This window comes from Cyprinodon tularosa, unplaced genomic scaffold, assembly GCF_016077235.1.
Source record: "Cyprinodon tularosa strain WSP-4 unplaced genomic scaffold, ASM1607723v1 ctg433, whole genome shotgun sequence".
Lineage (NCBI taxonomy): Eukaryota > Metazoa > Chordata > Actinopteri > Cyprinodontiformes > Cyprinodontidae > Cyprinodon > Cyprinodon tularosa.
Window position 1 is genome coordinate 723,395 of NW_024039156.1, and position 23,638 is coordinate 747,032.

The window sequence follows — 23,638 nt, forward strand, 5'->3', positions numbered from 1 at the left end:
CCTGGCCATTACTGCATGATGCTTGGCATAGGGAATGCCACTGGATGAATGACATTTTTGATGCAATGAATGCATGACTTTTAATAAATTAATTAATGAAAAATAAGGAATGACTGAATGATATGAAATATCGTATTGATGGCATGAAAATGAACAGAAGAATGTAATGAACATGATGAACTGATTGAATGTTAATGAACTGCATGAAAATCATGATATGAGAATGAATGATGAATGGGATTGAAATGACTGCCATCACTCCTTGCTCTGCATGGAAATCAAGCAATGGGCATGAATCGAATCATGAATGATGAATGTCATGCAATGAACTAATGGACTGGAATGAATGCTATGAATGCATCATCTGAAGACTGACATTAATGAATGACCTGGACCTGAAGACACTAATTGAGATTGAATGGTTTCAATCGAACTGAATGAAATTAAAGACATAGAATTGCATTAAATAATTGAATTGAATGAATGAATTTCTGAGAATACCTGACTGAATGATGAATGAATTGAACATAATGACATGGATGAATGTGCCCATAGGACTGTACTGAAATCATGATCTGCATGCAATCGCCTTCAGAAACATGCACATGCTCTGGACTTGAAATGCTGAATGCCTGATGCTCATGCAAAGAACCTTTGCCCTTGCACTAAGCCAGACTGACAGCCGCCTTGTTTACAGGGTGGGTTGGTTTGGGGGGTGGGTGTGGTTATATGAATTGATGCATCAATGAATGGGAATGACACCTGATGAATTTCATTGAGTGCATGATGAATGATTGACCTTTCAATGAAATAATTTGAATTGACCATTGAATGAATGCAAATATGACAGACCGCATGACCCTATGAATTAATAGATATAATAATAAGGAATAATGCATGAATTCATGATGGAATGAAATAATGATATGAGAATAGAACATGAATAATGAATTGAAATAACTGCAATTGCTAATGGTGCAATTGGAATGATGGAGTGAGATGAATGAGTTCGAAAAGAACTGAATTAATGACTGATTGAATGCAATTAAGGATGAATGATGCATGAAATTTCCTGATTCGAATGGAATGAATGTACTTCATAAAGTGAACTGACATAGCAATAAGGAATTGATTTGACTGAATTGAACTAATTAGAAATGAATGACTGAAATAATGAATGAATATGTTGAATGGATGCAATATGATTGAATGGTTCACAAGCATTGCACTGGCCACATCATGCACTGTTTGGTTGTGGGCATTTGACAGAAGACTTCATTTAATGCACATGACTGCAAACCTGAAGACAGTCCCAACTTAGAATTCATGCCTGTCACCATCCTTTTCCTTACATCCAGACCTAACTGACTTGCCATGTCCCAGTCAATATCCTGCCCACCAGCATCCAGCCCCCACCTTCTTCATCCATACCATCACTACTTCAATCAATCCTAGAACCAACTCATTCCATCCAACCATCCATCATTCCAATCCCACAATCCATCCTTTCCATCCATCCACAATCCTCCAATACATACACCCAATCCTATCATCCATCCATCCTATTTCACACCATCCTTCCCTTCCATCCAAGCTTCCTCCATCCATCATCCATCATCCATTCATCCATAACATGGATGGTTGGATGGTGGGGATGATGGATTAACATACTTTTCATCACCTATCCATATCCATCCATATCAATTCAAATATCCATATCCCACCATATCATCATCCATCATACATCCATCCATCAATCCACATTTCATCATCCACACTCCATCAAAATATCATATCCATCCAAATCATCAATCCATATACTCCACCAATATAAATAACAACACAAAAACAGCAAACCAAAATGTTGTTTTTTGTTGTTATGTTTTTTTTTTGTTTTTGTTTTTTTTTTATTATTTTTTTTTTGGTATTATCTCGCGCGGTTTTCTTATATCAATATTTACATATTTGAGTATACATATTTTAACTTTTTTTCTTCTTAATTATTTTTTGATTGAATTTTAATTCGATTATTTTCACAAACACTACTATTATTACAATCACATTAATCCATTATCGACATAATATTTTTTTTTTATTGTTAACACAAACCTAAATATATTTATTTATGTGTAACATTAATTAAACTAGAGATTTGATTATTAATGTGTAGATTTGATACAATTTCAATGGTCATCTTAGTTTTCTCGCCTTCACTCTGTGTTAACATTGTTAATTATTTAATTTGAATATAATTTCATAAATTTTTTTCATTTAACAATTGTCTCAAAGATTTTTATTTTCCTTATTAATTTAGATTGGTTCTATATTATTTAGTTGGAATTGAATATAGTATTAAATTTATTCATTTCAGCCCCGGCTCTCACGATACGCACGCAGAGATGTGGGGTTAAGTTACTTGTAATACTTCTTAAATCATTCTCTCAGCTCCCGCGAGCGACACAGACGCACGATGTGAACCCCTCCCTGTGTGTGTGGGTATTGGTTGGTGGTTTGGGTTTTGAGGATGTGTCGTTTAGAGTGTTTGGTGGGTCTCTTCAACTGGATCTACTTTAAAACATAGCACTTATGCTTGCACCTTTTCTACTGAGCACTTGTCGTTTCACACGGGTTTTATTTCTGTTTAGCAAGAAGGTAGTTGGGTAGGATAGGGCTACGCGCTTGTTTGCTTTGGCTATGGCTTCTCTCGTCTACCTCCCTTGACTCTTTTTCCATACTGATTCCTTATTTTTCCTATCATCTCTCCTGCTATCTGGTGTCGTTGTTTCATTCATTCCTATGCCCCTTCTTAGTGATAATGGGGGCGGTTGTGGTAATAAAGTTGTAGTATTTTTGTTAAGCTTTGAGGCGAGGGGTTGTCAGAGTTTAGAAATACAGGCTTCAGGCTGTTGAACATAGGAGGTTAAAGTTAGGCCCCCATGTAGCTGTCCTCCAAAAGTCCTAGCGCAGGCGATTGGGTAACTGTACGCAGAAAGCGTACGGTAGTCGTGGATCTCTGCCCACTGGTGAGTCACCTTCCACCGTCCCGTTTCTAACGGTTTTCCCCACTCAGTGACACACCAGCTGAGAAGCCACTTGGTGATTGGCAGCTCATAGTCAGAAAGTGGCAGCATTAGAGACACCAGGGACATTGTTCAAATGTTTGCTGAGGGCCAGAACGGGAGCGACATCGTATCCTACCAGAACACTTACTGGCTAAGGAATAAGGTTAAATACAGTAAGATTGTTATTCAAGATGGGTGGTAATGACAACCGGTTACGCCGATCGGAGGTCACTAAAATTAGTGTTGCTTCGGTGTGTAAGTTTGCCAAAAAAATGTCGGACTCCGTAATTTTCTCTGGTCCCCTCCCTGATCTGACCAGTGATGACATGTTTAGCCGCATGTCGTCATTCAACCGCTGGTTGTCTAGGTGGTGCCCTGAAAACAACGTGGGCTACATTAATAATTGGCAATCCTTTTGGGGAAAGCCTGGTCTGATTCGGAGAGACGGCATCCATCCCACTTTGGATGGTGCAGCTCTTCTTTCTAGGAATCTGGCCACATTTATTAGTCCTCCAAAACCCTGACCACCCAGGGTGCAGACCAGGAAGCAGAGTTGTAGTTTAACACACATCTCTGCAGCTTCTCTACTGTTACCCACTCTTTACTCCATCCAGACAGTGTCTTGCCCACGACCAAAATCTAATAAATTAGCAAAGATTCCCAAAGGAGTAAATCATGATAATCTAATTAAAATCAAAATAACTCCAATTGGGGAAAAAGTTAAAACAATTAAATGCGGTCTGTTTAACATAAGATCGCTTTCCTCTAAAAGTCTACTAGTTAATGACTTGATTTGTGATAATCACATTGACTTGTTTTGCCTTACAGAAACCTGGCTGCAGCAAGAGGATTATGTGAGCATAAATGAGGCAACTCCTTCAAGCTATTTAAATTTTCACATCCCCAGAAGTTCTGGGCGAGGAGGAGGAGTAGCAACAATCTTCCAGTCTGACTTACTGATTACTCCCAAAACAATTAATACCTACAACTCTTTTGAACATTTAACCCTTAATTTCCCTGATCCAAATTTCAAGGCAAGAAAACCTCTTCTTTTTGTAACTTTGTATCGTCCACCAGGTCCTTACTCTGAATTTTTAGATGAGTTTTCAGAGTTCCTTTCTGATTTGGTATTAAATACTGACAGGGTCATCATAGTGGGAGATTTTAACATCCATGCTGACATTGAAGGCGATAGCTTAAGAGCAGCCTTTAATGCTATCTTAGACACTATTGGCTTTGTTCAAAATGTGAATAGTCCCACGCATTCTCATCTTCATACTTTGGATCTTGTGCTGACATACGGCATAGAATGTGAAGAAATAACAGTATTTCCTCACAACCCTGTCCTCTCTGACCACTTTCTAATAACCTTCAGGATTACTTTAACAGAGTTCTCCTCCCCCAAAAGAAGGTTCAATTTTAGTAGATCTTTATCAGATAGTGCAGTTATAAATTTTAAAGAATCTGCTTCACTTTCTCTCTCCTCTGTGTCACTGAGCAGTGCTGCAGAGTGCAAAAGCTTAGCTTATTCCCCTTCACAGGTTGATAATTTTGTTGATGGGGTTGCTAGTTCTCTGCGTACTGCCTTAGACAACGCAGCTCCTTTGAAAATGAAAACCGTTAAAAATAGAAAGCTTGCTCCTTGGTTTAATGCAGAGCTGCGTACTTTGAAGCAAAATGCTAGGAAACTGGAGAGAAAATATCGCTCCACAGGCCTGCAAGAGTCCTTCCTAGTCTGGAAAAATGGTTTACTGCTGTATAAGAGGACCCTTTGTAAAGCAAGAGCAGCATACTTCTCCTCATTAATAGAGGAGAATAAGAATAATCCTAGATTTCTTTTTAATACAGTTGCCAAACTCACCCAGAGCCATAGCTCTGTTGAACCGTCCATTCCACCTGCTCTTAGCAGCAATGATTTTATGGGATTCTTTATAAATAAGATTGATCTTATTAAAAATAAGATCATAAGCACTCCTCTATCCGCGATTGTACCTGAGGTAGTCATGGAATCTGAACCGGGTTTAGACTGCTTTGATCCAGTTGAACTCTCTGAATTAGCAAAATTATTGTCTTCATCTAAGCCTTCAACTTGTATGTTAGATCCAGTTCCAACCAGGTTATTTAAGGAGGTATTCCCTTTGATCTCCTCCTCCATTTTAGATGTGATTAATCTATCTCTGTTACAGGGATATGTACCTAAAGCTTTTAAGATTGCTGTAATTAAACCTCTGCTTAAGAAACCGTCTCTTGACCCAGATGACTTGGTCAATTATAGACCTATATCCATCCATCCATCCATCCATCCATCCCACCATCCATCCATCTATCCCTCCATCCATCCAACCATCCATCCATCCATCCCACCTTCCATCCATCATCCATCCCAAAATCCATCCATCATCCATCCATCATCCATCCCAAAATCAATCCATCCATCCATCCATCCCACCATCCATCCATCCATCCATCTATCCCTCCATCCATCCAACCATCCATCCATCCATCCCACCTTCCATCCATCATCCATCCCAAAATCCATCCATCATCCATCCATCCATCATCCATCCCAAAATCCATCCATCCATCCATCCAACCATCCATCCATCCATCCCACCTTCCATCCATCATCCATCCATCCCACCATCCATCCATCCATCCCACCATCCATCCATCCATCCATCCATCCATCATCCATCATCCATCCATCATCCATCAATCCATTAACCACTCCATCCATCCCACCATCCATCGATCCATCATCCATCAATCCATCCATCCATCCCACCATCCATCCATCCATCCATCCCACATCCATCCATCCATCCATCCCACCATCCATCATCCATCCATCCATCCAACCATCCATCCATCCATCCATCCCACCTTCCATCCATCATCCATCCCACCATCCATCCAGCCATCCATCCATCATCCATCCATCCATCCATCATCCATCAATCCATCCATCCATCCCACCATCCATCCATCATCCATCCATCCATCCATCCATCCATCCCACCATCCATCCATCCATCCATCCATCCCACCATCCATCATCCATCCATCCATCCATCATTCATCAATCCATCCATCCATCCCACCATCCATCCATCATCCATCCATCCATCCATCCCACCATCCATCCATCCATCCATCCATCCCACCATCCATCCATCCATCCATCTATCCCTCCATCCATCCAACCATCCATCCATCCATCCCACCTTCCATCCATCATCCATCCCAAAATCCATCCATCATCCATCCATCCATCTATCCCTCCATCCATCCAACCATCCATCCATCCATCCATCCCACCTTCCATCCATCATCCATCCCAAAATCCATCCATCATCCATCCATCATCCATCCCAAAATCCATCCATCCATCCATCCAACCATCCATCCATCCCACCTTCCATCCATCATCCATCCCACCATCCATCCATCCATCCCACCATCCATCCATCCATCCATCCATCCATCATCCATCATCCATCCATCATCCATCAATCCATTAACCACTCCGTCCATCCCACCATCCATCCATCCATCAATCCATCCATCCATCCCACCATCCATCCATCCCACCATCCATCCATCCATCCCACCATCCATCCATCCCACCATCCATCATCCATCAATCCATCCCACCATCCATCCATCCATCCATCCATCCCACCATCCATCATCCATCAATCCATTAACCACTCCATCCATCCCACCATCCATCCATCCATCCATCATCCATCAATCCCACCATCCATCCATCCATCCATCCATCCATCCCACCATCCATCCATCCATCCATCCCACCATCCATCATCCATCCATCCATCCCACCATCCATCCATCCATCCATCCATCAATCCATCCATCCATCCCACCATCCATCCATCCATCCCAAAATCCATCCATCCATCCATCCAACCATCCATCCATCCATCCCACCTTCCATCCATCATCCATCCCACCATCCATCCATCCATCCCACCATCCATCCATCCATCCATCATCCATCCATCCATCATCCATCAATCCATTAACCACTCCATCCATCCCACCATCCATCCATCCATCATCCATCAATCCATCCATCCATCCCACCATCCATCCATCCCACCATCCATCAGCCATCCATCCATCCCACCATCCATCATCCATCAATCCATCCATCCATCCATCCATCATTCATCAATCCATCCATCCATCCCACCATCCATCCATCATCCATCCATCCATCCATCCATCCCACCATCCATCCATCCATCCCACCATCCATCCATCCATCCATCATCCATCCATCCATCCCACCATCCATCCATCCATCCATCCATCCCACCATCCATCCCATCATCCATCCATCCATCATCCATCCATCCATCCATCCATCAATCCATTCATCCATCATCCATCCATCCATCCCACCATCCATCCATCCATCCCAAAATCCATCCATCCATCCATCCAACCATCCATCCATCCATCCCACCTTCCATCCATCATCCATCCCACCATCCATCCATCCATCCCACCATCCATCCATCCATCCATCATCCATCCATCCATCATCCATCAATCCATTAACCACTCCATCCATCCCACCATCCATCCATCCATCATCCATCAATCCATCCATCCATCCCACCATCCATCCATCCCACCATCCATCAGCCATCTATCCATCCCACCATCCATCATCCATCAATCCATCCATCCATCCATCCATCATTCATCAATCCATCCATCCCACCATCCATCCATCATCCATCCATCCATCCCACCATCCATCCATCCATCCATCCATCCATCCATCCATCCACCATCCATCCATCCATCCATCATCCATCCATCCATCCATCCATCCATCCATCCATCCCACCATCCATCCCATCATCCATCCATCCATCATCCATCCATCCATCCATCCATCCATCAATCCATTCATCCATCATCCATCCATCCATCCCACCATCCATCCATCAATCCATCCATCCATCATCCATCCATCCATCATCCATCCATCCATCCCACCATCCATCCATCAATCAATCCATCCATCCATCCCACCATCCATCCATCCATCTAGAGCTGGGCGATATGGCGATATATATCGTGAGGACGAGAGAAACATGTCTATCGTGACCTTTCTCCTCTATTTTTTCTATCGTGATAAACTTTTTTATTATTATTATTACTGCTAATATACATTTTAATATAATTTGTTAATATAACATTTTGCGTTTTTGCTATGCAAACTCTAAGTGTATATAACGAAAAAAAAAGAGAATAAAAAGATAATGTGTAGAGAACGTGGTTTTGCGACACTACACCGCTTTACGTCACGCGGCTTTGCACCATACGTTTGCGACATTACTGACGGAGAGAGCCCGCGAAATTTCTTTCTGGCTTGAAAAAAAATGAATGATGGGACACCCAAGAAGATGTTACCACAGCAGCGGTTACAGAGTCCGAAACGGTTGCCAGGTCACAGACACAACAAACACCACTTTTGCCCAAAAGGGGAGGCAGCTCGGTTGTTTGGTTATATTTCGGATTTCAGCCATCTGATAAAGAACAAACGCAACCGATATGTAAACTGTGCAGCAAAGCCGTTCCAGCGGCTGATGTAAATACTTCCGGCCTCTTTTACCACCTGAAGAAAAATCATGAACAAGAACACGGGAAACTACAACCACTCCGATCAAAACAAACAAGGGATGAAAATACAGGAAGCACTGGAAAGAAATTCTCACAGCCGAAGCTTAAGGAAGCATTCGCCCAAGGATCACAATATGAGAAGACGTCTCAGCGACACAAGCAGATCACAGGTGCTATTTCACGCTATATCTGTAAAGGCATGGCCCCCGTTTACATAGTCGAGAAAGACAGCTTTCGGGACCTCGTCCGTACACTCGATCCCAGATATGTGATGCCTAGTCGAAAACATTTCAGTAAAGGACTGGACCCTCCTAGTGGAAAACAAGGTAAGTGAAAGACAAGAGAAAAACCTGGCCTTGGAATTTTATAAAATGTCAATAACAAACAAATATTAAATGATTAATTACTGCAGCGCAATAGCCAAGATTCTATACTGTTCACTGTCATGGCCGCAAATTGCATAACTGGTGTTCTTGGTTGGGGTTGGGATTCTCATATTAGGAAACAAGATGATGGGTAAAAAATAGGCGATGAAAGATTTTTTTCAACCCTGTCCATCTGACGGACTATGAAAACATAAAATGCAACATCAGTTGTGGTATATCGTGATATATATCGTTATCGTGATATAAAATAATCCATATCGTGATATCGTTTTTTTTCCATATCGTCCAGCCCTACATCCATCCATCAATCCATCCATCCATCCATCCATCATCCATCCATCATCCATCCATCCATCCATCAAATCCATCCATCCATCAAATCCATCCATCCATCCATCCATCATCCATCCATCCATCCATCCATCCATCCCACCATCCATCCATCCATCCATCCATCCCACCATCCATCCATCCATCCATCCATCCATCCCACCATCCATCCATCATCCATCCATCCATCCCACCATCCATCAATCATCCATCCATCCATCAATCCATCCATCCATCATCCATCCATCCATCAATCCATCCATCCATCCCACCATCCATCCATCAATCAATCCATCCATCCATCCCACCATCCATCCATCCATCCATCCATCATCCATCCATCCATCCATCAAATCCATCCATCCATCAAATCCATCCATCCATCCATCCATCCATCCATCCATCCATCCATCCATCCATCCATCCATCCATCCATCCCTGAAGCAGGGCGGAGCTAAAGTGGTTCCCATGGCCACCTTGTTATGTGTTGTTTCCATGTGGATTAAATTTACCACCTAGCAGTTCCCCTTTAAACCACACGGCGGTAGCAGTTATACTTTCCAGTTGAATGTTATAACAACTCAACTTTAATATGTCAAACAAAACTGACATAAAAAATATAGTAATTAATTATTCACATCAATAACCTAACAATAACAATGACAAAAACAGAATGCAGGCTCTATTCAGAACTAGTTTTTTGTGAATCATGGGGGAAAATGGAAGCTAAGACTCTCTTCCATTGTATTTAATAATATAACTACTGCTCAACTATTTACTATATTATGCAGAACAATGAATGACTGGTTTAGACGGGATAGATGAATATAGTGAGTAATTCAGTCATGTAGTACCTGTAACAGCCACAAAATGTTTGTAATACCAGCAAACCAATCGGATAACAGACTTGCAGAATTTATTCCAAATCTTTAGAATTGGGATCAAATTGATCCTTGAGATTTGAATTAATGAATAACTCTACCAAGAACTGGTTCAGGATAAGAGTAAAATGCAGAAGCAGAGTTAAAATCTGCAAAGGTTGTTCATTATTACTGGTAATCAAGAGAGTTAAATAGCCCCCGGGTGTTCCTGTCTCCTGTCCAACTGTGACATTAATTTACCAAGTATTAAAACATTCCTCAGAGATAATAAATAATAGCGACACGATGGCCAGATGAGCTCTACTGGACTGAAATACAATCACTTTGGACACCATTAGTGATAAATTGTGAGGATGGGGAATAAAGTATGAAATGATTGGAGCTTTTAGGAAATTCCTGAAAGATGAAAACATTAGAATTTCAGTAAAGTGTACCTAATAAAGTGACCTGAACATGATTGGCTGACAAGCTAGGTTGACAATATCAAGAGTTGAAATGGACAATGACAATGATAAACCTGAAGCCTTCAGTCTTATAAATGTAATTCTTACATGTTGTATTGAGATAATAATTAAAGCAGTGTTTATCTGACCCCCACAGACAGTATACCTCATAGTGTGGAGCTTTATATAGCCGGACCTTCTCCAAATTAAAGAAAATAACTTAGTTTTTACATTGCTGAGTCCCTCCTTGGTGGAAAAACAACATTTACCTGGTTTTCGTACGCGTCCTCTTGGTAGCGGATGGGCAGGTCAGACGCGTGGACGTTCAGGTAGATGCCGTTGTCACAGGCGATGCCCCAGCAGCACTGCTGAGCTGCCGTCACACGCTTGAACTCCATCTGGGCATGGCGGCACTGCTCCCACTGCTGTCCCGCAGTGGACAGGCTGTAGACGCGCCCGTGCACGTCCACCGCCCACAGCAGGGAGACCGGCATGGCGTCACCTGGAACCTGGAGACAAGCGGCGGTAGTTTGCTGACTTCTGCTATGCTGCACGACAGCATCAGTCTGAACCAAGCTATAATATCTTTACATCCATGGGAAAACTGCAGGAGGAATAAAGCTCTGACATTTTATAAAGAAGTTACCCTGTTGAAAAAAGGGAACTTTGAATTTTCATTCTGAAACTTGCAATAAATAAAAAAGGGAACAAGAAGGATGTGGAAATCAGCCATGATGGTTAATGAACCCTCATGTGACCAAAGCTGCAACTGGCTCAATTAGGACAATGTAGGTTTCAGCAATAAGAGTTTGATTTATCTGCTGCAATATTTTTGATTTAACCCAAGTTCATGTTTAGAGCTTCAATTAACATTTGTTATATATATAAAAAATCCTTAAATAGGATATTAAACAGAATTTTAAAAAGGAGAAGGTAAACTTTGCCACTCCAGGAGCTCTGGATAGAGCAAACTGACAGACGAAGAGGATTTTTTTATCTTAAAAACAAAATTTTATGTATTTATTATTTTTTTTTTTTTTTACAGATTTTGTATAATTAAACAGACAGAGAAGTTAATTAATTAATGAATTAAAGCAATCAATGTTACATTTACTTATTTCATGTTGTATTTGGCCTTCTTTGACTGTGAAAACTATCTTGTCAGCTTTTACAGATGAGAAATTAAAAACCGCTTGGTGACTCTAAATAGGAGTAACGGTGCAGTAATGTGTAATATTTACTGGATATTTATTGCCTATTTTATGCTACCTATAGGTTTTTATTTTTCAACCATAATAAAGCAAAGGCAAACCAAAGCAAACAGCAAACACACATGTTTTTAGTCCAAGACAATCTTTACATATGTGATTTAGGTTCTTATCATTCTAAATGTGCAGAAACAGAGAACAATCTAATTTTCTATAACTGCATTGAAAGTTGAAATATATCCAAAGAAAAGCTCAGAGAACCACCAATCACCCTAACCAGCTTCCTATAGGTCCATCATAAACACTGGAAAGATTTGCTTAGAATTTTAGGATAAGATGAACAATATTTTTGTCTGACCAATAGATCATTTTTAGGGGGATTGGAGCAAGTAAATGTATCTTATTTTTAAAGGACAACATTAGGAGAGCCTTTTGGTAAAATAGAATTTATGTACCGTATAAAGAAATGTGATTATTATTTTATTTATAAGTTCAGCTTGTTTATTTTGGTTTAGCATCAAAATGTTATGTCAGGGTGACAAAGACATTTACGTTTGTGGATCTGGAAAACAACCAGCCATGAATTCATTTCCAAAGGTTGGATAAATGGTTCCAACCTTTGGTTCCTATTCCTCACAAAGATGACGTTGGTCTACATTAGATGTGGATCTACCGGTACATTCAACAAAATGGTTAGAGGAGTTAATATTATTATGTTTTTTGTTTTTGTGGATGCCTTTATATTTAGATGAAGAAGAGGTTTATTAAAGAGGTTTCTAGAATTTCCTTCTTTCATCTGAGGAACATTGCAAAATTAGAAATCTCCTGTCCAAGGGTGATGCTGAGAAACTAGTCCATGCATTTGTTACTTCAAGGCTGGACTATTGTAATTCTTTACTATCAGGAAGTCCACAAACTGTAGTTAAAAGCCTTCAGCTGATTCAAAATGCTGCAGCCAGAGTTCTAATGAAAATGAAAAAGAGAGATCATATCTCTCCTATCCTGGCTTCTCTTCATTGGCTTCCTGTTAAATCCAGAATAGAATTTAAAATCCTCCTTCTCACATATAAAGCCTTAAATGGCCAAGCTCCATCTGATATCAGAGATCTGATTGTTCCTTATGTTCCTAACAGAGCACTTCGCTCTCAATCTGCAGGTTTACTAGTGGTTCCTAGAATTTCTAAAAGTAGAATGGGAGGCAGATCTTTTAGTTATCAGGCTCCTCTCCTGTGGAACCAACTACCAGTTTTAGTCCGTGAGGCAGACACCCTGTCTACTTTTAAGGCTAGGCTTAAAACTTTCCTTTTTGATAAAGCTTATAGTTAGGGTGGCTCAGGTTATTCTGAGCTATCTCTATAGTTATGCTGCTATAGGCTTAGACTGCTGGAGGACATAGGGACCCCTATTTCATCATTCTGCTTCATTCTCTCTCTGTTCTCCTATTCTGCAGAATCTGTTCAATCTCTAACGTTCTGCTCTCTCTGCTTTTTCTCATAGTAGCTTCATCTGGTCTGTTCCTGTTTGGCTGTGACTCCATCCTGGAGAGAAATATCAGCTGTGCTGCTGCCATCAACACCTTTGTTTCTAGATGTTGGAGAGTGGCCTGTTTTCCAGTGCAGTCCTGTTTCTCTGACTGTGACTAACTGGATGTGCTCTCTTCATCCTCTGACATGGGAGCTGGCTCGGAGCTCGTCTGCCTGGCTGTGTGTTCCTGGATGGGGCCGCCTTTTACAGCTGCTTTTTGTATCTATGCTTCTTTTTCTATGTCTGCTTCTGTCTCTTTGAACCCCAGTCAGCCTCAGCAGATGGCCGCTCACACTGAGCCTGGTTCTGCTGGAGGTTTCTTCCTGTTCAAAGGGAGTTTTTCCTCTCCACTGTCGCTACAAGCATGCTTAGTGTGAGGGATTGCTGAAGAGTCAATGAGTCGATGCAATCAGCTGGTTTTCCTTAGATAGAAAACTCTGAATTAATCTGACTGTATGATTTGGTTGAACTGTAAAGTGCTTTGTGCATTGTGAATAGTGTTGCACCGATACCGATACCAGTATCGGACGGGGCGCCGATACTGCCCTAAAATGGTGGTATCGGTATCGGCGAGTACCAACAAATAGGGCACAGATACCATTTTGAGAGCCATAAGTTTATTCAACTATTGTAACCCACTCCTGGTAGGCAATAAAAACTTTTTATTTTATTATCCAGTAGAACTGTTTATTGAAAAATTATACTGGATTTACTTTGTATTAGATTTTTTTCCTGCTTCACAAAGGTAGGCAGCAGCTTGACAAAGCCATGGTGGCAATTATTTTACATTATTATGGTATCGGTATCGGCCGATACTGCACAGCCAGTTATCGGGTATCAGGGCCAAAAAATGGCATCGCACAACACTAGTTGTGAATTGGCACTATATAAATAAAACTGACTTGAATTGAATTACTTATACATTGGTAATATTCTTATGAAGTATCCCTACCTGAATCATTTTGACTCGATTATCTGTGAACTGTAAAGTGACCTGAGATGACATGTGTTGTGAATTGGAGCTAGGATGGGTGGGATCCATATTCATTCCATCAATCATAAGATATTGAGTTGGGTTTTAGTGAAATAAACCAATCAGCCCTTCATTAAACTGAATAGTTCTCCTTGGATATTGTTAACAGCCTCCCTGTAAGCCTGGCAAACACCAGCTTTACGCATCTCCGTTCCCTACGCATACATTACGTACAGTATTGTGCGTAAGGTTGGTTACGTTCTAACCAGCTAGCTGTGTGTCAACACTCCGTAAAATCCGCCTTGTTTACAAACAGACAGGAATAATTTTCAGGCAGCTGTAAACTGCAGCTTATCATTCAGCTCCATGGGATCACAGCAGACAGTGTGCCTGTTTTCTCTGTTTTTATCCGCTTCGTCTGGAAAAGGTGACAGTATTTAAACTCACTGACCTGGAGGGTGTTCTTAGAGGTCCACTGGTGAAGGCAGCAGCTCCTGCTCTTTAATCTGGAGACATAAATGAACGGGCAGCTGCTGGCTGCTCATACTGACATCCCAGTTTCTGGCCAGTATAAAACCGGAAGTGATTCCTTTGATCTCATTGGTTGTTTGAATCGCAGACCTGCAGCAGAGGGCGCGCGGCGCGCACGTTCAACCGGTTCACTGTTCACCAATAACCACAACATGCATGGCTTATTTTTTGTGTATGGTGTCAAATCTTTTTTTTTTTTTTTTTTTTATTATTATTATTATAGCTAAGCGTTTTCTGGAAAATCCTGATTCCGGATTGGCTGATCAGTTTAACCCCTTAAGAAAGTCTTTTGCTTGAACCCACTGGTATAATATGGAAAAAAGAAGTTTTCTTTCCATTTAAATCCAAAAATAAGTCCTAAACTTTTCAGATTCTGACCCAGAGTCGAATTTGTAATCCTTCCTTCTTCTTGGTTAAACAGTTTGAGTAAAACCTGGAGCGGATTTCTTGCAGTGTGAATGTGTTTAATGATATCATGTCATGCTTTCATATGTACCAGGCCACCAGCAAGAGGAACCCAGGTGCCACTGCACCAGTAAAGAGTCTGACAGCTGCTGCCATGTATAAACTTTATTTAATATCCTTCTGAAACCGAAAGGCAGTCTGAGCACCGCCTTTTCCTGTCTGTTATTTGACCTCAGAATGAACCTGCTGTCTTTGCCAGCGTTCTGTTTGTCTATTCTGGTGCTCCTGGGCAAAAGCCAGTGGGGGCCCCAGGAAATGAACACATGGCCTCCTGGAGGACAATGGGGCCTCCAGTCTCCCTCTGAGTCTGTTTCAAATTGCTGCATCAGAGATTTTCCTGCCATCAGAGTGCTGGAGCAGAGGTCCCCAAAGTGGGGTCCGGATTTTCACAATCATTGTGATATCATCCTTGATATATATGGAGTCCCAAAATGTATCTTAAATTATATAAATGTCAAATGAAATACAAAGATGTACCATGAAGAAGAAATAACATTTATATACCATAAAATTATAAAACACACAATAAAAAACAATCCCATTAATAAAACATCAATTTGACATCCAAAAAAATTAAGAAACATAATTCAAAAATACATTTTTTAAAATCTATTACATGATTTAGATATTAGATGAATATAGAAATTATAAAATGCACAACTAAATAATAAAATGTCCAATTAAATAATCAGATATATTCAAAATTCTGAATGAAATAATTAAATGCTAATTTAAAAATTCCTTTTTTTAGTGAAGTTTTATTGAAGTTTTTTTTTTAAGCTGCAGTGGATTCCATCACTTCACAGCTGGAAGATTGCTTTATGAAAATACCTGATATAATTGATAAAAGTAAACACCATAAAAAAACGTGGAATTTAAAATAATGAAGAGGGGCTAGAAATGTAAGCATTGTGGAGCTTTATAATTTTTAAAGGAGCCAGACATCAGAATTTTATTCACTGCAGCTGAAATGGAAATGGTCTGTCCACAAACGTAGGAACACAGTCTGTATTCCAAGCTGTCAGTCAATCAGAGAGCTCAAGTATCTGTGCTGAAAGCTTTATATCAGTCTGCTTACATTTTCTATCCTGAAACAGATTCAGTCTTCTGTATATATGAACCGTGCGGTGGAGGATGAGTTACGTGAGCAAATGGGAGCGAAAAGCCGTGATCATCTGTCCGAGAGGTGAGCTAAAGGAATAGTACACCCAAAACATGATTAGCCTTCATTTTCTACTCACCCCCATGCTGAACAACACTCTGGAGTACTTTTTTGATATCTCAAATGCATCTGGAGATCTGGGAGGCTTCTTGCTGTCTGCTGACATTCCAATAATGGAGGTCTATGGCGCCCGAGGCAGAAAGGTCCATAAAAGTCCACAAAAAACGTGTCAATATTCCTCCATACTGCTCGTCCAATGTATTTCAAGTGTCCTGAGTGGGTAGCGTCCAGAATTTACTCGAAACAAAGTCATTTAGAATGTTTTTAGAGCATAAACAGTAGTGTATAGGATTTCCTAAAAGCGCGTTCACGAGTCTACGGAAACTGCGGCAGACCAAACCAGATGAAAGTGCGTATTCAGCGTCTGCTCTGCCAATAATGCAAGCGTAGAAGAAGAAATGTGCTGTTTACCTGTGCAAAGAAAGAAACAATGAAAGAAAAATGTCTGAGGACTTCAGTGTTGAGGAAGAGCATGAGTTCTTTGCCGAGCTGAATGCGCACTTTCATCTGGTTTGGTCTGCCGCGGTTTCCGTAGACTCGTGAACGCGCTTTCAGGAAATCCTATACACTACTGTTTATGCTCTAAAAACATTCTAAATGACTTCGTTTCGAGTAAATTCTGGAAGCTACCCACTCAGGACACTTGGAATACATTGGACGAGCAGTATGGAGGAATATTGACACGTTTTTGTGGACTTTTATGGACCTTTCTGCCTCTGGCGCCATAGACCTCCATTATTTGAATGTCAGCAGACAGCAAGAAGCCTCCCAGATCTCCAGATGCATTTGAGATATCAAAAAAGTACTCCAGAGTGTTGTTCAGCATGGGGGTGAGTAGAAAATGAAGGCTAATCATGTTTTGGGTGTACTATTCCTTTAACTGAGTTCACTATAAAGTCCACTAGTCCCCGCTATATATAGTGATTGTGCAATATTTTTTAAATTGGAGAGGGCGGTTCTATTAAAAAATATGTGAACATCCACCGCCATACCTTTAAGTTCCCGTCTGATCTGCAGGCAATTTTGCACAAACTGAAAGATTGAGCTACCTGGTGACTGGAATATAGAGAAAAATCCTAAACCATTCCCCTAAGCTGCTGCCAGGCTTTTCATGTCGAACAAGAAACATTAACCCACCTATTTTGGGAATAGTCTTTCAGTAAAATGTTTTGGTGACTTCAATATTTTCTTTTGTCGGAAATTAAACATACTTATTCCTTTAAATGTCAAACATGCTTTCTTTGGTATTTCCAATAACAGTATGTCCGGGAAAGAATATCTTTTAAACTTTTCTATTCTGTTGGTGAAGTTTCATACATGCCTGCAAATTTCCTAAAAACAGACCCAACCTCACTGTTTTTAGAGCTTATGTAAGATGTATTTTGGACTCTTTAAAAATGTGCACCATCTCTAAAGCTGTGAAACTTACAATCCTAATTGAAGAAATTCATCTTTTCTGTTTTTTTTTTGTTTTTTTCTTGAAATCCTGTGGATTTGTCATCCCGCACCTCAAACATATGACTGTTTGCAATTGTATATTCTATACTTGTAAATAATGTTTATTTAAAAAAAAAAAAAAGAAAAAGAAAAAAGCTGCTGCCAGGGTCAGCCACTGAAACAGAGCGCCTGCGCTTTTATTTTGAAGAAGAGGCTCTTATTTTGTCATCAAACACAAACCCGAAGACAACCGGAAGTTGAGTTTGTTTGTAGGCTAAGATATATCCCTGACTTCCTGGTACGGTTCGGTCTGTTCCCATTGATTTTTCTAAACATGAACCATTAAACCTCCTAGAAGGTTCTGTTGACATATCAGAGGGCAGAACCGGAGGTTCGGTTCAGTTCTGCAGCAGACATGTTCCAGCTGGGAACCCATGGATTATTCCTGGCGGCTCTCAGCCTCGTTCCAGCCCGGATCTCCTGCTCATTTGGGTCGGTGCCAGACGTCCCAGATATTGCCGCTTATTTCGGAACCAAGACCCGCTATGAGGAAGTGAAACCGAACCTTTTGCGAGACCCTTTAACTGTCAACACCTCGATACTGAGACCTCCGCCAGGTGAGCTTTGCACCCCGGTCCACCTGACCGCCGTCATCAGGCATGGCAGTCGGTACCCGACCGTCAAGAACATCCGGAGGATCCACAGACTGAGCGAGATAGTCCAGAAAGATGCAGCCAGAACCTCGGAGAGCTCCACGGTCTGGCTGCAGGAGCTCCGGAAGCACTGGGAGCAATGGTTCACTGAGGACATGGATGGTAAGGGCTCTGGTTCTGGAGTAAGGCTGCTTTTAACATCACCTTCCTGAAGAGAAATATGTTACAAATATATATAAGAAAAGAAAAACTTTATAGGAAAAATAAACAACAGGTCACCCTAAAAAACTTTAGTTATACATCAAAAGAAAAAAAACAACCTTTAATGTGAAAAAGGTTTAATTAGCTCCAGAAAAAAAAAAAACTTTTTCTACAAAAATACTACTTTAACTTAGATTTAACAAGAGAATGTGCAATTTTTATGATACAAATGGCAAAAAATTAAAAAATAAATAAATAAACTATTTTAGTATACCAATTTGTTTCACAAAAAAAAATAAACAAATAAATTTGTCTGGTTCTGCTGGAGGTTTCTTCCTGTTCAAAGGGAGTTTTTCCTCTCCACTGTCACTACAGGCATGCTTAGTGTGAGGGATTGCTGAAGAGTCAATGAGTCGATGCAATCATCTGGTTTTCCTTCGATAGAAAACTTTGAATAAATTTGACTGTTATGATCTGGTGAACTGTAAAGTGCCTTGACATGACTTGTTGTGAATTGGTGCTATAAAAAGAAACTGAATTGAATTTATTATTTTTTTGTTTGTTTTACAACTTATTTAAATCTACAATGTTTGAACTATATACACTTATTTTATATTGTCTGTTGTATTTTTATTTTTGATGGCATCTTTCTTTAAATGTTTATATCTATATTAGCTACTGGAACCAGAATTTCCCTGAAGGAGTAATCCCAAGGGATAAATACAGTTGAGTCCATGTCTGGATTATTCCAGAAAAATCAACTGGCTCCAAAAAAAAAAAAAAAAACAACAACAAAAGAATAAAAAAATGGCTGTTCAAGAAGCAAAACGATTCTAATGATCCAGAATTTCATCTGCTGATAATGAAAGAAATGATCCATTAATTCTTTGCTGGAAAAAACAAAAACATTTGTTACATTAATACCTGAAATAGTCAATGAGTTGAAAAGTTAAAAAGAATAAATAGAATCTAATTCTGGAGAATTTCTATTCCTTTAAGATGATTAATAAAATTGAATGAATCAAATAGATCTACTAATATGTGTCTTAAATGTTCAATCAGAATTGTTAAAAAATATTTTTTCTTTAAAAAAATGACCTAAACTTCCTTTGATGACTGGTAAAACTTGTTCCAGAAGGTATTTATTTTATTGCAATGTCCAAGTACATTTTCTGTTCTAAATAAATGATATATTAGTGTTGTCCAAAGTAGCGATACTGATGTGCAAAGAATATATCCAGATACAATACTAATTTGTTATTGATACTAAAGACAAATGTTATTTGCATATTTTTTTGCTATTGTTAATTTTATATTTCTGGGTCATTTATTGTTAACATTATTAAGCACGTGTTTCAAAGTTACAAATTTATTAATTTTGTCATTTTTTTTATCGCTGCGGAATCAAAAATGGTAATGAATCATTTCCTGTATATGGAGTTTAAAATTTAAGAAAAACTAGTTGCAATTATCAAAATTTTCTAGACACATTAAATCATTAATAAAAGTAAACTTTTCCTGTTTGATTGAACCAGATTGAAGGAATATTTTCTCTTCCTTAGGTCGGCTGGTGAGGAAGGGCAGGGAGGACCTGCAGCTCCTCGCCCGGCGGCTCGCCACTTTGTTCCCATCTTTGCTGTCGGAGGAAAACATGAGGAAGAGGAGAATCAGCTTCGTCACCAGCTCTAAGCATCGCTGTGTGAGCAGCGTGGAGGCATTCCAGGACGGTCTGCAGCAGCACTGGGGTCGCCAAGGTAACGGTCAGATGTCTGCTGCAGACATTTCTTCATTTTGGGAATGTCTTTAACCGACGCTCTTTTCCTCCGTTTCCAAAGATGAGGCTCCAGGATACAGCCATGAGGTGGATGATGAGCTAATGCGCTTCTTTGAGCGTTGCAGAGCTTATGTGGAGGGCGTGGAGAACAACCGTACTGCACTGGCGGAGGTGGAGAAGTTCAAGCATGGCGTGGAGATGGAGGCGGTGCGGCGGAGAATGGCTGAGAAACTGGGCCTTTCTCTGCACCTCCTCACACCAGGTGAGGAGACGACACAAACTGATGGTAGCAGCAGTTCAGAGATGTTAATGTAGGTCAAAGAAGCTCTAAGGGTTCCCTCTTTTTCATATTTTACCAACCAGCTTCTCACTCTGGAAAAAAAAGTAGCATTCTAAAAAAAGTTCTTCATGACTTATTGTTCCTTTCTGCTTCCTGTAGACCTGGTAGAAGCTGCTTTCTTCATTTGTTCCTATGAACTGTCCATCAAATCCATCCATTCACCGTGGTGCTTCCTGTTTGACGAGAGTGATGCCAAGGTACAGCTGCAACTTTTCAAAAAAATTATAATAAAAGTAAGAACATAAATAAATAAATAAATAAATAAATAAATGATTTTTAGGAATTTTTAGGTAAACTCTGTAAATTGAAATTTTCCTTAGTTTAAAAAGGTCCTAAATAAGCGAAATCAACTTATGTTGGACTGAACGAGGCGGGGTTTGTGCTTCCAGTATCTCTTTCCAAAAAAGTGAAAATGCAAAACGTCAGAATGAAATGAAAAAGCTTCCTGGATGGGAAGCAAAACGTCTTTAAACTTGGAAACAAAGTCCAGTGTCACTTTTTTGGATGACTGAGAATCTTCACCAGCATTTTTCCAGTATCCTAATAACATCTGACTAGTCAGCAGTGATATACTGAGCAAAAAGCCGATCAGAGGAAACTCTGTAAGGTTTGATGCTGACCATAGGTCTGTGGAAGCAGGTACAGCTTCCTCCAAACATGGATCGGGACAAAGTTTGGTTGCATGGTGGTAAACAAAGACCAGAATGGATTCAATGTTTTTTGATGATTAGATTTTTTCTCTGCTTTGTGTCATCCAGGTGTTGGAGTACAAATCTGATCTGAAGCAGTTCTGGAAGCGCTCTCACGGTCACACCATCAGCAGTCTGTCCAGCTGTCCGCTCTTCCATCACATCTTCAGGACCTTGGACAAAGCTGGCCGTCCTCGTCGGTGGGTGAGGTAACTGTATGGCGCCCTGACTCATCACCAGTTAACTCGTGAACTAACCGAGTCCCGCTTGCAGATCCACTGATGCGGCTCCAGAACCGGCATCCATCTTGGTGGGACACGCTGAGACCCTCCTCCCCCTCCTCTCTCTCCTTGGACTGTACAAAGACCAGACTCCGCCTACAGCCAGCAACTACCAATCACAGCATGGTAAGAAGCCTTTATCCAATCAGAAGGAGGAAAAAAATTATTGCAAAACCTTTTATTCAACAGCGAAATCCTGGAAATCCAGGCAGAATCTCTTGTTAATTATTCATCAAAAAATAACATCTCAAAAAGTATTCTGGAATTAAATGGCTGATATTTTGGCTGCAATGTTAACTTGTTTATTTGAACGCTTATCTGCATGAAAAATGAAAAAAAAAAAAAATAGGGAAAAACAAACAAAGAACCTAAGAAAAGGAGAAAACAAAGTTATTTTCTTTCTGAAAATTTTTTAATTTCTTAATAAAATAAAGCATTTACATTTTAATTTAGATATTTGAGAAAATTGTTAGAATTTCAATTATGTTTGGATTTATTTAAGACAATATTGCATTTGATGGAGAAACAATTTGTGGAAAAAAAGAAATTACCTGAAAAATAACATCTCAGAAAATTAAAAAAGTTTATTTTATGTTAAATCTAAAACCCTCAATCTTCTTTTTGGAAACTGGGAGACGCACGTCTGTTATACTTTTATTCTGAAAGAGCTGCGAGCAGTAACTCTGTCTGTCTGCAGGGAGAAGTTTCCGAACCAGCCGCATCGTTCCGTATGCCGCCAACCTGCTCTTGGTTCTCTATGACTGTCAGCGTGGCCCCCGGCTGCAGCTGCTCATCAACGAGACGCCGCTGCGCTTCCCAGACCTGCAGGAGGATGCACCGCTTTACAGAGACGTTCGTGCTGCATACCGCCACCTGCTGGATGGCTGTGACTTCCAAAGAGAGTGTGAGGGGAGACCTGAGGGCCGGGGGCCCAATACCGAGCTTTGACCCCTGGACCCCCACCTTCCCGCTCGGTTATGGCCTTAATCCGCCTGCTGACACGCCCCACAGCCACGCAGACGGCGTCCTTTCAGAGACATTTAAAACTGAGCAGGGAGACTCTTTCCTTTGGGCGGAGCTTAAAGGATGAACCGGACTGTAATCCATGAGCAGGACATGATGAACAAACCCAGTTCTGTCCCATTTTCATTCTTCATCCCCTAATATTTCTGAGGCCTTAATGAGTTTTATTTAAATGGACTTTTAATCTGGGTTTCTTTATAAAGCTTTAAGCTAATTTTTCCCCCAATATGGGTTTTATTTAACTATTCTTTTATTTTGATACGCTGGCTGCTCCATGTTTGGATGTATACTTTTGGGTGAAATGATTTGTGTTTGAGCCAAATAAGGTTTCAGAGCTTTTAGTTTGCCAAATGTTTCAGAATTAAAGCTTTAATAAAGACACATTTTCTGATTAAAATATCCAGGCTAATTCCTGTTGGATCATCGGAACCTACAGATGGGAAATTTGAGACTTAAGAGACGACGGCGACTGATCCTTATAAAACCAGGAACAGGTGAGGGTTTCTAAAGGAAAGTTAATTCTGATTGGTTTACAGGAAAATAAAACCAAATCA

The 23,638-nt window shown here is 40.3% G+C and overlaps 2 protein-coding genes across 2 annotated transcripts in view; one reads left to right on the forward strand and one right to left on the reverse strand.

The window, feature by feature from the left end:
- The window catches only part of tecpr1a (tectonin beta-propeller repeat containing 1a), a 38,650-nt gene extending 23,599 nt beyond the window's left edge, over positions 1-15,051 (reverse strand). Inside the window, exons 1-3 of the mRNA XM_038299713.1 lie at positions 14,920-15,051; positions 10,995-11,272; positions 8,938-9,034 (exon numbers count right to left, since the gene is read on the reverse strand). Coding sequence (XP_038155641.1) covers positions 8,938-9,034; positions 10,995-11,257 — 360 coding nt within the window. The 5' untranslated portion in view covers positions 11,258-11,272; positions 14,920-15,051. The remainder of the gene's footprint in view (positions 1-8,937; positions 9,035-10,994; positions 11,273-14,919) is intronic.
- A 3,311-nt stretch (positions 15,052-18,362) lies between these two features.
- minpp1b (multiple inositol-polyphosphate phosphatase 1b) lies at positions 18,363-23,481 on the forward strand. The gene is made up of 7 exons (XM_038299691.1): positions 18,363-18,938; positions 20,540-20,731; positions 20,813-21,013; positions 21,191-21,288; positions 21,850-21,980; positions 22,054-22,187; positions 22,759-23,481. The coding sequence occupies exons 1-7, from the start codon at positions 18,539-18,541 to the stop codon at positions 23,007-23,009; spliced, it is 1,407 nt and encodes a 468-aa protein (XP_038155619.1). The 5' UTR covers positions 18,363-18,538; the 3' UTR covers positions 23,010-23,481.
- Positions 23,482-23,638: the final 157 nt, after the last annotated feature.